Genomic DNA, 16,277 nt, shown 5'->3' with positions numbered 1-16,277 from the left:
CAGCCATCAAATGTCAGTAAATCTATCTATCAATGAGAGTTATTAAAATGACTGAATCGTTCCTCTGCCAAATTGGGACAGATGTTAATGAGGCTGCGATGATGAGATTTGAGCCCCGGGGACATGTGAAGTGTGTGGGATTTATCCTGTGTGAAGAATGATCGACTCCTTATCTTTACTAAAAGGTAATTCTGGCGAAGAAGTCAGGCAGAGCAGATATCACAAGACATAGATTATTATTGAAGATGTAACGATCTGAGGTTCGTATGACATCTTCCATCCTGCTCTCCTGTTTTCTCTTCAACTCCACCATCACAAGACTGAACAAAGAGGACATGAACAAAATCCAGGAAGGCCACTGCATAGTTTTGTGAGCTGGGGCTCCTTTTAAAATTTAACTTGTTAGATCAATGATTAGGAGGTCATCAATCATTCTATCTTAAATACTGAAGTACAAAGTGCATGGAGAAAAGAAACAGTGTAATGTGTCAAAACTCCCACAAAGCTGTATAAATACCACAAGCTGAAATACAATTGCCTGCCATTAAGTTGTTCTCAATACTACCTGAACCAGCACTGAGTATATATATATAACTATATTCCTCTCAGAATATAATGGTAATAAATTGACCTTCAAAATAGCTTCAAAATAAAATTTCCATTAAACATGTTTTAATTCAATTAAATCCCTATAAATGACTATAAAATGTGTTTGTTGCAAATATAGTTAAGCAGCAGTTAGGCACTGACACAGAAATATGAAACTTTAAGTCTAATAACTACCTTATAGACACAAATTGTTGTATCTTATGTAACCATTTGATATAATATGTTAATAAATGTTAATATAACTTGTGTTATCAGCGTGTTATAATATTTAGGCTACATTTAGAATATGTGTTATAGTAAAATTACATATAATAAAAGAAAACACAGGATTGCACATTGCACTAAATTAAATAAAAACATTACATGCTCTTTAACAGATTAATCAAACAGATAAACTTCACATTTAAGTAAGTATTGAAGTATTATGCAACCTTTTTATACAGTCTTGCATCATGGATTGATGGATTTGTCCATAATAGAGAAATAAGCACAATAACAATATCCAATAATTTTAATGCAATATTTCGATGCTGTGTTTCATATAATCTATATGTTCATAACTGTATAGAGGCCCACCAAAAAAAGTTAAAAGTCAAAATCATGAAATAAGATATGTTTATAAGATACAAAGTCACACATAATACCATATTTTTGTCATTCCAAATATTTAATCTATTTTTTTACACTAGAGTTCAATGTAAAAGTGACTACGTAAAAAGTTTAATTTAATTCAATTTAATTTAATTTAATTTAATTTAATTTAATTTAATTTAATTTAATTTAATTTAAATGAATTTCATTTCATTTCATTTAATCTTGTTTGACGAATCTGCCGACCCGCTCCGGTCGTAACGAAAGTGCTTGACTGTGAGCGGAAGCAGCGTTTACTTATTTCCAGAGATTTCATCATTCACTGCTCGCATTACAGCGGTCCATGCTTCGTAGCGCAGCATCAGCACTGCTGAGGACCAGCACTGAGATTTCCTCCTCCTGTCCGGTGTCCACGGTCCGGTTCGCTCGGCAGTCGCTCCGCTTCCCGCCCAGAAACAGACCGTTTTCAACGTCGGTCTGCTTGTGTAAGAAGAAGAAGAGAAGCCTGTGGCTGCAGCTGGCGGAAGGACAAACCATGGACGGAAACATTGAAGAGATTCTCGCCCCTCTGAGGGTTGCAGTCAAAGAGCAGGTACCACTTGTTATCTCACAGTCTCACCTGACACGGACTGGGCGGGTTTTTGTTGTGCTATAAGATGTTTTTATTGTCTCAGACTCAGTTACAGGAAGCGTGTTAGCTTCCCAGGCTAACCGGCTAACTTGACCGGCTGCTTCTGAAGCTGTCAATGAATGAAGACAGCCATTGCTGGTTTGCTAGCTGCTAATGCTAGCTGGCAGTCATGTCTGCGCCCTTTGCCACGTTTCAGTGTGCAGCTGCAGACATTTGTGAGCAGGGTGGGGTGAAGAGAAGAGGCCAAGTTAAGGCTGCTACCAAAATGAAGAACTAAAAAAAAAAAAAAATCCAACAATCTCTTTATTGCTTTGTAAACACGCCCAGACCTGCTTTAGTTGTGTCTGGCTCTGAGGTTTTCTGTGTGCCGGTCTCTCTGTTTTAGGGGGACCTTGTGCGTCAGATGAAGCAGGATGGGGTTCCTGATGTGGATGTCACTAAAGCTGTGGCTGAACTCAAAGCGAGGAAGAGGACTCTGGAGGCCAAGGTGAGTGCAGTTTACCTGTGGATTCCAGTGCAGTCTGCCAAATCTGACTGAATCACAAACCTTTAAAATTCTCTGCCCAAGTCTTACATAATCAGAAGGGGGGGACAAAAAGACATGACTAATAGGATTTGCAATTCAAAGCGCTTATTCATTATAACTCCTGCTAAATCACCAGGCTGTGTTGTAAATATTGACAAACGTTAATAAAGATTGGAGGAGTGTGCCCACGCATTTGTTCACTTTAATCCATCCATCATGTCGACAAGCAGACTGGGCAAAGGGTGCTGGATCGAGGTATTTGACGTCATGGTGGATTTGGTCAGAGGATCTGAACATTTTGCAAACATCAAACCTTCTCCAAAATCCTACATAACAAAAGAAAATCCAAAGCCCAAAGGTCCACTTATTAGTATTCAGAGCTTTCAACCACATCTCACAGGCTTCAGAGACAGGCACTGCTTTCTCACCTTGCTCTACCATGAACCTTCAAATGTTCACATAAAGATACCTGAGCCATCTCTAGTTGCAAAATGAAAATCAAGAGAAGCAGTTGAAAGCACCAAAAGCTAGTATGTTGACCTTTTTGAGCCTCACTTTTGTTATATTTTGTTATCAGACTTTTCCCTAAGATCTAGTATACATATCCATGCTCAGATCTTAAACTAACTATGTCATTTGACAGCATTGTGACATAAAATGTTGTGAATATGATTATCCTTGCAGGAGCTGTCACTACAACCCAAAGATGACATCGTTGACAGAACCAAGATGGAGGATACCCTCAAGAGGAGATTCTTTTACGACCAGGCCTTTGCCATCTATGGAGGTAAGACTTGAACAGCTAACGTTAGGAAGGCGAAGCTCTCGGTTTATGCGTGAATGGCTGTACATGTAGTCTTTAAGCATTCTGTTACCATGCAGTAATGCTCCTCAGGTGTGAGCGGCCTGTACGACTTCGGCCCTGTGGGCTGTGCCCTGAAGAACAACATCCTGCAGGCCTGGAGGCAGCACTTCATCCAGGAGGAGCAAATCCTGGAGATCGACTGCACCATGCTGACCCCCGAGCCAGTCCTCAAGTAGGTGCCCCGTAATGCCTTTGTCCGCTTATACAAATGTCCTCTTGTCACCATAAAAGTTTTTGGTCATCGTTTCTGTATATTTAATGTTAGACGTTGTTGGAGAGAGTGCCTGGTGGTTCCTAGAGTCAGCTCCAAAGTGCTGAACTGTGGGTTTTTGTTAACAGGCGCATATTGATTCTGCAATTTTATGCATGGAAGCTGTCACTATAGCAGCCTTCCATAGCCCGGTTGCAGATACATTGTTTGGATGAAGCTCAACATTTATAACAAGTCTTGATCAATCAGCTGTTTAATTTGTAAAAAAAATTTTGTAGGACATCAGGACATGTGGACAAATTTGCTGACTACATGGTGAAAGATGTCAAGAATGGTGAATGCTTCAGGGCTGACCACCTGCTCAAAGGTAAGCCTTTTCTACATCTGCCTGTTTGAGCTCAGGAGACTTTGCTTCCTCTACTGTGTAAATTGAAGATTAGTCACCACAAAAGCACCTTCTGTGGAGGTCTACGCAAGTTTTTCAAATGTATTATTCATGGGATTCTGCGGAGGGAAGGATGGGCACAGTCCAAAGTTGTGTTTTCAGTGGCTGTTGCTGGTTGGCTAAGCTTTGAGTATCACTGTGGTGCCTGAGGCAGAAAGGAAGTGGCTGGACCAGCAGAAATCACACACAGCTTTCATAGCAAGACAAGCTGCAGGGATCACAGAGACAACAGCCTCACTCTAAAACCTGGGGGGGGGTTTGATATATATGGAGGGCATGTTGGTTCCTGAAAGGCTTCGAGAATAATTGGCTCAGATGCCAAAAAATGTCAGTATGAAACTGGAAATGTTATGTAATGTCTGAGATATGTTAAGTGGCATCTCCACCCTAGTTTAAAACAATCCTGTTGATAAGTTTTAAACTCATTTTTGCATTAAAGGTAAAATAAAATCAATCTTGTCAGTTATCAGTTGCTAAAAGCCTTGTTTCATGTTTCTGTGTCCTACAGCCCATCTCCAGAAGCTGATGTCTGATAAGAAATGTACAGCGGAGAAGAAGGCTGAGATGGAGGATGTCATCACTCAGGTCGGTGTTACCTGAGACAAAATGCCCCATAATGAAGAGCTATGTGGAAAAGCTGTTTCTGACGGGGTTTTAAACGAATTGCTGTATTTGTTTTTCTCTAATATTACGTCCAGATGGACAACTACACCCAGCAGGAGCTGACAGATCTATTTGTGAAATACAACGTCAAGTCACCCACCACAGGAAATGACCTCACACCTCCCATCTCCTTCAACCTGATGTTTCAGACGTCCATCGGACCAGGGGGGAACATGCCAGGGTAAAATGAAACTTATCACTGCGTGTGGACACTTTTTTTCCTCCTTGTTCTCACATTTGTTGAGTCATTGATTTAATTTACACTTTGCAGCTATCTGAGGCCTGAAACAGCTCAGGGAATCTTCCTCAACTTCAAGCGTCTGTTGGAGTTTAACCAGGGAAAGCTGCCCTTTGCTGCTGCTCAGATCGGAAACTCATTCAGGAACGAAATCTCTCCTCGCTCTGGACTCATTCGTGTCAGGTGAGGCATCCACTGTTGCACTTATTATTCTAAATATTTTGTGTCTGTTGTTGTCGAGTTAAATAGGAATCTAATTGGTCCACGTTTCCACACAGAGAGTTCACCATGGCTGAGATCGAGCACTTTGTGGATCCAACCGAGAAGGTCCACCCTAAATTCTCCAGTGTAGCCGACCTGGAGATAATATTATATTCCTCCAAGGCGCAGACCAGCGGCCAGTCTGCACAAATCATGAGGCTGGGGGACGCCGTGGAGCAGGTGAGCGACTTTGATATTTGGGCTGAGTGAATCTGTTATTAGTTAGGGTTTGTTAATTTATGACTCGGAACCATTTGAATAACATTTTTACCAATGTCTTTAGCTATTACATTATAGAGATGACTTATGGGATTTTCAGAGGATTTTTACACAGAAACATTTGATATCAACTTGAGCAATATGAATATGTAACCAAGCTTGTAAAGATGTTCACTGTTCATTTTATTTTATTTGTAATCTACAAAAGGTGTTTCAAACAAATAAGATTTGACCAAATGGAATATAAACTCAAAGTCTTATCGGTTAGCAGTTAAGTAGACCTTAAGTTAAGACTCAGTTCACTCAAAATGTTGCTCTTCTGATATACTCTGCCTCATTCAGGGAGTGATCAATAACTCCGTCCTGGGATATTTCATCGGGAGGATCTACCTCTACCTAACTAAAGTTGGTATCGCCAAAGACAAGCTGCGTTTCCGACAGCACATGGACAACGAGATGGCTCACTACGCCTGTGACTGCTGGGACGCTGAAACCAAAACCTCCTATGTATGTTGTTTTCCATTTTTTCTGTCATAGCTTATCGTGTCTACAGCTTGACAGTAATTGTTGCCAATCAGGGAAAGTAAACTTAATTATCTTAATTACTTAAATGCAGGGTGATTAAAAATGGCAACCGTATTTACTGTTTCAGCAGCCAAAAGCTGATGCTGATCACTCGATGTAAATGTTTGTTGCTTGCAGGGCTGGATCGAGATTGTGGGGTGTGCTGACCGGTCCTGTTTCGATCTGAAATGCCATGCAAGAGCTACAAAGGTCCCTCTGGTTGCTGAAAAGCCACTAAAAGAACCCATATCCTTAAACTGTGGTAACACTGACATGCCAAAAGATGATACACCAAACATATAAAAACTCCAAGTACTCAGATGCCTCAGTCATTTTCCTTAACTTCGCCACACAAAGTTGTAAATGTCGTCCAGTTTGAGCCCAACAAAGGAGCCATTGGGAAGGCGTATAAGAAGGACGCCAAGATAGCCATGGAGTATCTGTCTGTGTGTGACGAGTGCTACATCACAGAACAGGAGCAGCTGCTCAACGAGACTGGGTGAGACACGTTAACTGCAGCCATTCACTTATGGGTGCCTGGTGAAAGGCTGCTGTTTTGTCATTTCCACCACAGTCAGCGTCTTCTTTTAACTCTGCAGAGAGTTCACCATCGAGACGGAAGGCAAGTCGTTCAAACTCACAAAGGACATGGTCAGCGTGAAGCGATTCCAGAAGACTCTGCACGGTGAGATTTTTCTGCCTTGTGTTTTATCTTTCGACATGTTGGGACCTGGTTGGAAATGTATATTTGGAGCAACGACTTCTGTAACACACAACCTGTATGTCTTTGTCGCCCGCAGTGGAGGAGGTCATTCCCAATGTAATCGAGCCCTCCTTTGGCATTGGTAGGATCATGTACACCATCTTTGAGCACACATTCCATGTCAGAGAAGGTGACGAACAAAGAACCGTAAGTCCACAATCTGGATCAGGAACAATGATAATAATAATTTTAACAAATAAATTGAAACATAACCCAGCTGGTGAGTTCGGCTTGAATGAACATCAGACATTTGTAAAACCTGAGTACAATGTGTGCTATGTGACCTTGATGTTACTCTGACAGTATCACTGTTCTTAGAGACATTATAATTGTCAGCCATCAAAACCTGAGAATAGTCTATCACTCACTCCTATTGTGCACTATTTTGCATGTATTGTAGCAATGTGTGTGCTGGTTATCTGTAATGATGTTTGTTTTGCCTTTCTGCAGTACTTTAGCTTCCCTGCTACTGTAGCTCCATACAAATGTTCCGTCCTGCCTCTGAGTCAAAACCAGGAATTCGTGCCTTTCGTTAGGGAATTATGTAAGTGCCCACATAATGAGTATGTGTAGCGTACGTTCTGTTTCTGTCTGTGTGGAGGGAAAGCAGCACGCTGCTGTCTTGATTTACAATTCTTTTTTCCCCCACTTTCTCCCTCTTAGCTGAGGCGCTGACCAAAAACGGCGTGTCTCACAAAGTGGACGACTCCTCAGGCTCCATCGGGAGGCGTTACGCCAGGACGGACGAGATCGGAGTGGCGTTTGGCATCACCATTGACTTCGACACAGTGAACAAGACGCCTCACACGGCCACTCTGAGAGACCGAGACTCAATGAGGCAGATCAGGGCCGAGGTAGAGCAATTTTCCTTTTTATTTATTTTTTTAGGCTCATATGCATCCTTTCCTAAAATGATCATTCCTTAGCTGTTGGATGTTTTCTCCACAGATGCATACAAATATATCATTACTTCGTAAAGAACTTGACCCCACTTCAAAAAAGTGTCCATCAAACCCGGCGGCTGTAATTACACACACCGTTTAACACAATCAAGTAAACATTTTCCTCTCTCCTCAGGTCAGTGAATTGCCTGTGATTATTCGGGATTTGGCCAACGGCACGTTGAGCTGGGCAGAAGTGGAGAGCAAGTACCCCATCTTTGAAGGACAGGAGACCAGCAAGAAGGACACAGTTGAAGAGTAAAGCTCACTCGCCTGCCACTCACTCCATGAAAACCTACAGACTTGCTGTAACGGCATCACCAGGAAGACTATTGCAACTGTATTGTGATGAGCTATAGTGGTACACCGAGCCCTCCTTGTGTTCCACACCACTGCAATCACTAAAATGTCATGTATTCATCATATTTAACAGTTGTGGAAAGCTTGCACAGGACTGTTGTTTCTTCGATGAGCAGCGTTTCATCCATGTATGACCATGTCAATATGTTTTAAAAGGGAGAAAATGTAATCAGGTTGTCGTCGTCAGTGGAACGAGGCCTCCTCCATTCCAGTTTTCAGGCAGATTGGATTGAGATATTTAACAATTTCAATAAAAACAGCCAGCACTTACTGGACACAGACATACACCTGTAATGTTTTCTATCATGTTTTCAGAGCTTCTCAGGCTGAGCAACATGCAACCACTAATGTCCAGTCACAGTGATCACTACTATAGCTGAAGTCACTCAGTGGCTCTGTTGAAAGATGGAACCAACAGATTTTATGAGCTCAAGTTAATAAATCTGCTGGTGAATAGAAAGACTTTTGGCTTTAACATGTAACATAGCAGCATCCCTTTAATACTGATTATTAATTTTGACCACTAGTCTGCGCCAGATGGTTCACAATTACTGGGCAGCTAGAGGGGAAGCCCCTGGCACTTGACAAGTAGTTTAAGTACAATAATAGAAGAGTCTGTTGGTGCTTATGAATGAGGTAGAGAATGAAACATCCAGACAAATACAACACAAACAAACTTTCAAGCATAAATTAACACTCAGACCTACTTCACTGTGGCCAGAGGGTATGATGCTTGGTACTATTGGAGATTAGTAGGCAGGCCAGGTAAAGCTCAGTAATGTTGCTGACTTAAGTCAAGGTCTGCTGTCCAGTGCCAAGGCTGAACTGGCAACTCAGCCAAGTGGGTAAATGCTAAGTATTTTCTTTGCCTTTAAAGTCTTTATTGCCAATAGTAGAGCAAAAACAGGAAATGAGAGAGATAAAACAAAATTTATTAAAGAAAAAAAACAACTTATTGTAAATATGAAAAATAATCACAGCGATCAGGCGGCCAACAAAAAATACAGTCACCCAACAACTCACTCCTCTCTTTGTTACCCCAGAAGCCGTGCAGGTGAAGAGGTGAATGTGATAATGAGCTGTTCCCGCTCATATCTCTGTGACCTAATTACCACCAGGATTGTGAGATACCAAATAATATGACTTCATTAATTCATGGCTCCTACAAATGTAAAAATCTAATTTGTAATGTCTTTATTGTTTCAGATTGTTGTGTGGCGCTGTCATAAATACATTTGTGTTTGATCAAATAACCAAATAATCTATATTCTGCTTAATGTAGTTAAGGGGGAACAGGGGGTCAGTCTCTTTACTTGTGCCTTGAGGCCACCCACTGGGTCACTGCGCCCATGCTGGATGCATGTAATGAAGAGCACTCTGGGTTATCAATACAGACCATTCAGTCAGGATGGTTGGACGGGTGGTGTTTGCTCATTTCTGTCATTGTGGCAGAATCTAGTCGGAGCTTCCTGGATGATGCAACAAAAAGCTTTGGTTTCAGACAAACTGCACAGAAACATGCCCCCCCCCCCCCCCCCCTCCTGTTTAAAGGAAGCCTGAAGGAAAGAGTCCGGAGCAGATCCACACACAGCAGACTGTGAGGCTTCTACACTTTTCAACATGGAAGAAGTTCTGGCGCCTCTGCGGGAGGCTGTGAGGGAGCAGGTGAGATCTTCTGCCAGGTTACACACCTGTAAACTGGACATCATCCAAGCGACTCATCCACCGATAACTAGTGGGATGTGTCGGCTGCAGGGCGGGTTAAATCTTTCAAAAGGATTTCAAACTATTATCTAAATACAGAAACAACACGGACGAATTTTATTTTTGCGTCTAAGCAGCATTACCAGACTAAACATGCTTGTACAGTTCATGCATATGAGTGTAAAATCAGATTTAAAACAAATTCTATGCGAAATTTGCACGTTGTTTGGTTACACAGTTGCAGCAGTTTTCACACTGAATGTTATTCAATAGTTAGAAATCACACAAAGCCTCGTGGCCTGAAAACTAAAGTGAAACTTGAAATTGCAGACAAATACCAACCAGGTATTTGCAACTTTAATAGCACAATAGATTTAATAACAGATGCACATCAATAGATTGAAACACAGCATTTATCTCTAGAGAAATAGATGTGTATTATTGCATGTGTATTAGTGAGAAACATGTGCAACATGTTAAAACAATTGCATTGTTCTCTGAGGTTGAGAGTGGTATTTTTCTGCAGGGCAACTTGGTGCATCAGTTGAAGGAAATAGGCGCCACAGAGCAGGAGCTGAGCCGAGCGGTTGCAGAGCTGAAAGCCCGGAAGAAGGTTCTTGAGGCAAAGGTGAGAGTCTCACAATGGCTGTTTGATATTTTCCTAAAAGCTAAAAACAGATGGGACTGATCTGTCTCTGACATCTTCTGTGTGATAGATTATTTACTTTATGTTTAATTCTGTTTTTTTTTTTGTTATTTAAACGATTTGTTTTTGTGCTATTGTTCAATTATGCACCCTCACTTGTAGGAGCTGGCTTTGCAGCCCAAAGATGAAACAGTAGACAGGGTGAAGATGGAAGACACCTTAAAGAGGAGATTCTTCTACGATCAGGCTTTTGCTATATATGGAGGTATAAAAGTGACAGTGACAGAGCATACAGGAGGGTTTTACCCAAAATATTTCAATGCACAGTCTAAACTAAACTGATGGTGTCTCAGGTGTGAGCGGCCTGTACGACTTCGGCCCTGTGGGCTGTGCTCTGAAGAACAACATCCTGCAGGTGTGGAGGCAGCACTTCATCCAGGAGGAGCAGATCCTAGAGATCGACTGCACCATGCTGACCCCCGAGCCAGTCCTCAAGTAAGAAGCCAACAAACTCCAAAACATGTGCAAGTTTTGACTGAGAAAGTGTAAATTTAGATTTACAGTCATTAGATTTGTCCTAAAACCTGTTGGCTCCTTTCAGGACGTCGGGGCATGTGGATAAATTTGCTGACTACATGGTAAAAGATGCCAAGACAGGAGAATGCTACCGTGCTGATCACCTCCTCAAAGGTGACTTTGTCCTTCCACCGTTACACCATCAGTGCCTCCCCTTAGCTTCCCATTATTTCCTTGCATTTGCTAACAAAGGGTTTCAGATTTCAACCTGCAGGTCAAACGCTTTCTCACAGCAGGTTACTGGCTGAGCGGTGACTGAGCATATTACATCTAGAATAACCACAGACTTTTGTTAATCTTATCCATCTTTTTGAATTCTTTTAAAAGAATGCGTGAGATCATCCGTTTGGACAGGTTTTTACCTGCCTTACTAGATACACATCCTCAGGGGAAGATAGAGGAGTTCAAATGTCATAGGCGACTGGTTTTTCAGGTGTTCCTTAATTTGAGTCTGTCTGTTCATCCCTGAATACACTGAGCATGTGTTGTAACTTTACAGACACTTTACAGAGACAAAACCAGTTGTTAGTGCTGATTTGGGGCTTTTATGCAGTATCTTATTTATATCTGTGAGTTATATGTATGAACCTTTTTTTCATTGATCTGCAGACATACATAGACTTCTAATGAAAATATCACTTTTCATGTAAATAGCCTATATGTTGACTGATTGTAACAAATTATTAGTCAATTTTTATAGGTACATATGTTATTTTTTTTATATTTTGGGTTTCTGAGAGTCAGAAAAAAATGCAAAGTAATTATTATCAACAATTCTACTTCCTCTAGTGCCAAAAGCTTGGTAGATATTTTACATTTACAAAGGCTCAAGCTTCCTATTGTCCACATGGGCCTGTTTGGAATCTCTATATTTGATGCAGATTAGCTGCTTTTCAGATCACATGTTGTTCTCAGGCAACAAAACAAGCTGCTGCTCAGCAAACTAAAGTCAGAATTAAGACTGGAGTGATTAAATATGTCTAGCAGAATTTCCTTTGATTGTACCGCTGCTAAACGAGGTGTTTTCTCATAGCTCACTTAAAAAAGCTGATGTCTGACGAGAAGTGCACAGCAGACGACGTGACCGAGATGGAGGACGTGATCACTCAGGTGGGCGCCTGACAAACACACGTTCACATGCTCAGAAGTTGTAGGATATACTGACATCTGCTGGTCGGGAAATAATCCTCTAATGCTTCTCTCTCTGATCTAGATGGACAACTACACCCAGCAGAAGCTGGCGGATCTCTTCGTGAAATACAACGTCAGGTCTCCCTCAACAGGAAATGACCTCACACCTCCCATCTCCTTCAACCTGATGTTTCAGACGTCCATCGGGCCGGCGGGGAACATGCCAGGGTGCTGATCAGTAAAACACATCATCTGTCTTAGGTGTCTTATATGAAAAAAAAAAGCATTTGTTGTATTGAAGTTGTGTCATTTGATTGTGACTGTGCAGCTACCTGAGGCCTGAAACAGCTCAGGGAATGTTCCTCAACTTCAAACGCTTACTTGAGTTTAACCAGGGAAAGCTCCCCTTTGGTGCCGCTCAGATCGGAAACTCCTTCAGGAACGAGATCTCCCCTCGCTCTGGGCTCATCCGTGTGAGGTAGCCTGACGCCGTAGCTCCTTAATGACTCAGCAGCACATTGTAATGACTATACGGTGCGACATAAACTTCTCCTGCCTGCAGAGAGTTCACCATGGCTGAGATCGAGCACTTTGTGGACCCCAATGAGAAGGTCCACCCTAAATTCTCCAATGTAGCCGACCTGGAGATCATATTATATTCCTCCAAGGCGCAGACCAGCGGCCAATCTGCACAAATCATGAGGCTGGGGGACGCTGTGGGCCAGGTGGGAATCATTTTATTGACCTATTATAATGTATTCTAAATGTGTGCTTATTCTCAGTGCTCCTGATGGTCAATTACTAATGTTTTAACCTTCATTTACCTTTATAAACCACTAATACAAGATCAAATAGCAGGAAACTGTAAAAAGAGTAGTATAAACATTACATTCATATATTTAATGTAGTTATAGAGCTTGACATCAACAAATGTTCAGATTGATTGGCTTCTGTATTTGATGGACTGTCATCATGACAGCGTCTTTAAATCTTCTTCGTGTCTGCACTACAGGGAGTTATCAACAATTCAGTGTTGGGTTACTTCATCGGAAGAATCTACCTCTATCTGATTAAAGTGGGGCTGTCCAAAGACAAAGTGCGCTTCCGTCAGCACATGGAGAACGAGATGGCTCACTACGCATGCGACTGCTGGGACGCTGAGTCCAAAACCTCCTATGTACATCTCTTTCTCTTTTATTCACGCACGTAGGACTTCTCCCAACTGGTGGACCCAGCTCACGTTTGTTTTCCTCCCTCAGGGCTGGATTGAGATCGTTGGCTGTGCTGACCGCGCCTGCTATGACCTCTCATGTCACTCCAGAGCCACCAAGGTCCCTCTAGTGGCTGAAAAGCCCCTGAAAGAGCCCATATCCTTCTATTCTCCCACACCAACAGCCCGTACTGTAATCTGATTTTAACTACTGTTTGAGTTTGTAGTGGGCTACACTGCAAACATTATAATTAAGAATATAAACATGAATGCCACAATCGCTCAATTTTCTTGATGAGACCAGCAGCATGCAGTGTTGTGATGCTACCAGTAGGAATCGCCAAAGTCAGCAATGTTAACATTTGGATCTTTAAAGTCACCCTTCTCTCTAAAATGTGTTCTGCTTATTGTCATGACATTTTGGATGTTTGAGCGTCACTGTGCAGAATGATGCATGTGCTATACTTGCATACTATACTAGACATAGAAAAGTTGTTTTTACATTCACTGGAAAGTGAGTTTAATGTGTGCACCTACATGTGTGATTTTGTGACATCACAACACGTTTAGAAACAATCGAGATACAATCGAGGTTCGATATGCAACTTTACAGAAGTGGGATGTGGAAACATGAAACCTCCAGGCCACATACACCGAGAATGGACTTTTCATTGAAGTTGGAAACATCTTGTTTCCAGTAAAAATTATTTACTTATTCAGAATTTTGTTTTTCTTGGAAAGAACCGCACCATACATTATTTATCATTCAGAGTATTGTTTTATGTCCTTCAAGATTTCTGCAAGGAATATTTAAATTATACATCATTTGAAAAACATACTTGCTTGCTATTTGTGGAGTTTTCGAATTTGCATCCAATCATTTGTATTTTGATTGATGATAAATTTCCATTTACTGAAGGAGGTTTTAATCTCCTTAATCTCCTCTGTTTTACTCCTTGACTTCCTCACACAAAGTAGCAAATGTTGTCCAGTTTGAGCCCAATAAGGGAGCCATAGGAACGGCCTACAAGAAAGACGCCAAGTTGGTCCTGGAGTACCTTGCTGCCTGTGACGAATGCTACATCAGTGAGCAAGAGAAGCTTCTCAGTGAAAATGGGTAAATTCTGACTGCAGCGATCACTACTGAAGAGAATTAGGTTTAATTTTTTGAGTGTTTGTGCATATTTATATTCCAAGTTGATTTGGTGTTGGTGTTTATGTCTGCAGGGAGTTCAGCATTGAGACAGAGGGCAGGAAATTGAAACTGACCAAAGACATGGTCAGTGTGAAGAGGTTCCAGAAAACTTTGCACGGTAAGAGGCGACACCAGACCTGCCTCGGAGCTGTGGAGAAGAACAGTGAATTGTTGAAATTGAAAAACAATTCTCTATTTTCCCACAGTGGAGGAGATTGTTCCAAATGTAATCGAGCCGTCTTTTGGCATCGGCAGAATCATGTACTCCATCTTTGAGCACTCCTTCTGTGTCCGGCGGGGGGATGAGCAGAGGACGGTGAGAAGGCTTCAAACACTGAATGAGATCTGAGTGAGAATCGTCTGCTTTATTTAAATGTTTCCACTGTTCATTTTAATGGAAGGTGATTTCTTTCTTGTGCAGTATTTCAGCTTCCCTGCCACTGTAGCTCCATACAAATGTTCCATCCTTCCTTTGAGCCAAAACCAGGAGTTTATGCCATTTGTCCACCAGTTATGTGAGTGAAATGTTCAGATTTCAATGCATTTAAAGGGATAATTGGACATTTTGGGAAATACTCTCATTGAATATGAAGCTAGAGCCAGTTAGCTTAGCTTAGCATAAAGACCAGGGACAGGAAATGGCTAGCTTATTAAGATGCTATATTGTATTTGTTTAATCTGTAACCCACAGGAGCAGCTTTTATTCTAAGTTTAATTAACTGGCCAGAGGCTGTAGCTTGATATTCACCAAATCATTTTATTTAATGAGGGTGGTATCGATAGATGAAGGGCCTTTGTTTTGCCTTCTAAAACGTGCCTATTCAAACTATTCATTACTAATTTTTTGTCTTCTTCTTTTCTTCTCCTCTTAGCCGAGTCAATGACGAAAAACGGCGTTTCTCACAAGGTGGACGACTCCTCAGGCTCCATCGGGAGGCGTTACGCCAGGTCCGATGAGATCGGAGTGGCGTTTGGCATCACCATTGACTTCGACACAGTGAACAAGACGCCTCACACGGCCACTCTGAGAGACCGAGACTCAATGAGGCAGATCAGGGCCGAGGTAGAACAGTCCAATAACTACAGCTTAACTGAACAAAAGGCTTTCACAGTCACATTTGCAGACTGTTTTTGTTCTAATATTCAAACTTATCTTGCAGGTCACTGAGTTGCCGGCAATGGTTCGAGATCTGGCCAACGGCAGCTTGACGTGGGCTGAGGTTGAGAGGAAGTACCCCATCTTTGGAGGACAGGAGACCGGCAGGAAGGAGTAAACGTACTGTGACACCTCTACTGTACGCTCAGGGACCAGTTTGTCAGTAAAGATAGATTTTACATGTTACCATAGTCATTTTTTAAAAACATATTATCCTCATGCATTTTATATTTTTACATACAGGAAAAAGCTTTTATGGTATGTATCTTTATCTGTATATCTACTCTGACATGTAATATACAAATGAAGTATGCAGCATCATCTGGAGAATTAAATGTTTCACATAAACTGGAGGAAGGCTCAACCAGTCACAAACAACCTGGAGACCTAACAAAGTCCTCTTTGGCTTCCTATTCCTGCAGTATTACTGTCACCTTATCAAATAAACCACCTACTGCAAGGTTCTTTTCTTTGTGGAAACATGTCCTCCTATTGTATTTTGTGTTGCTATCACTAGACGACACTGCGTGTTTCACAGCTTTATTATAGAATGTGAGAGGCATGGACGCTTGGCTGTAGCTCAAGACTGCAACAGGCTTAGACCTTCCCAAAACAGATCTGGCAACCTGGAATATGGAAAATAGCAACAAGATGAAAGTATAATAATGTAAAAAAAAAACATGTAAAAAGTGTGTGTCGAAGAAAGACGAGCCTCAAGGAGACAGAAGCAAATGTCAGACATTGTTATGGTAATTATGCTCTTTTGCATATA

General features: G+C 41.6%; 2 protein-coding genes and 1 non-coding gene across 3 annotated transcripts; all 3 read left to right on the top strand.

Moving 5' to 3' along the window:
- Positions 1-1,531: 1,531 nt before the first annotated feature.
- On the top strand, positions 1,532-8,170 carry LOC139221104 (glycine--tRNA ligase-like). The gene is made up of 17 exons (XM_070853017.1): positions 1,532-1,792; positions 2,217-2,318; positions 3,042-3,144; positions 3,253-3,394; positions 3,712-3,800; positions 4,387-4,463; positions 4,577-4,722; positions 4,813-4,962; positions 5,058-5,220; positions 5,602-5,766; positions 5,962-6,070; positions 6,178-6,322; positions 6,423-6,508; positions 6,624-6,733; positions 7,037-7,130; positions 7,250-7,440; positions 7,664-8,170. The coding sequence occupies exons 1-17, from the start codon at positions 1,544-1,546 to the stop codon at positions 7,787-7,789; spliced, it is 2,247 nt and encodes a 748-aa protein (XP_070709118.1). The 5' UTR covers positions 1,532-1,543; the 3' UTR covers positions 7,790-8,170.
- LOC139221517 (small nucleolar RNA SNORA84) lies at positions 3,505-3,639 on the top strand. The gene has a single exon (XR_011585888.1). It is a non-coding gene; the product is annotated as a small nucleolar RNA SNORA84 (small nucleolar RNA).
- A 1,325-nt stretch (positions 8,171-9,495) lies between the features above and the next one.
- On the top strand, positions 9,496-15,909 carry LOC139221049 (glycine--tRNA ligase). The gene is made up of 17 exons (XM_070852952.1): positions 9,496-9,552; positions 10,118-10,219; positions 10,400-10,502; positions 10,591-10,732; positions 10,839-10,927; positions 11,847-11,923; positions 12,027-12,172; positions 12,273-12,422; positions 12,507-12,669; positions 12,957-13,121; positions 13,204-13,311; positions 14,126-14,271; positions 14,382-14,467; positions 14,556-14,665; positions 14,771-14,864; positions 15,222-15,412; positions 15,510-15,909. The coding sequence occupies exons 1-17, from the start codon at positions 9,508-9,510 to the stop codon at positions 15,621-15,623; spliced, it is 2,031 nt and encodes a 676-aa protein (XP_070709053.1). The 5' UTR covers positions 9,496-9,507; the 3' UTR covers positions 15,624-15,909.
- Positions 15,910-16,277: the final 368 nt, after the last annotated feature.

Source organism: Pempheris klunzingeri, chromosome 21 (assembly GCF_042242105.1).
Source record: "Pempheris klunzingeri isolate RE-2024b chromosome 21, fPemKlu1.hap1, whole genome shotgun sequence".
In the NCBI taxonomy this organism is placed as follows: Eukaryota; Metazoa; Chordata; class Actinopteri; order Acropomatiformes; family Pempheridae; genus Pempheris; species Pempheris klunzingeri.
Note: the sequence above shows the minus strand (reverse complement) of the source record. Positions and strands in the feature narration are given on the sequence as shown.

Excerpts from the sequence above, each read along its gene's own strand:
- LOC139221104 (XM_070853017.1), top strand. The coding sequence starts at position 1,544 with ATGCTTCGTAGCGCAGCATCAGCACTGCTGAGGACCAGCACTGAGATT. Across the intron at positions 3,801-4,386 it reads GGCTGACCACCTGCTCAAAG|CCCATCTCCAGAAGCTGATG; the intron begins GTAAGCCTTTTC and ends TGTGTCCTACAG. Across the intron at positions 5,767-5,961 it reads CTGAAACCAAAACCTCCTAT|GGCTGGATCGAGATTGTGGG; the intron begins GTATGTTGTTTT and ends TGTTGCTTGCAG.
- LOC139221049 (XM_070852952.1), top strand. The coding sequence starts at position 9,508 with ATGGAAGAAGTTCTGGCGCCTCTGCGGGAGGCTGTGAGGGAGCAG. Across the intron at positions 10,733-10,838 it reads ACCCCCGAGCCAGTCCTCAA|GACGTCGGGGCATGTGGATA; the intron begins GTAAGAAGCCAA and ends GGCTCCTTTCAG. Across the intron at positions 14,468-14,555 it reads GTTCCAGAAAACTTTGCACG|TGGAGGAGATTGTTCCAAAT; the intron begins GTAAGAGGCGAC and ends ATTTTCCCACAG.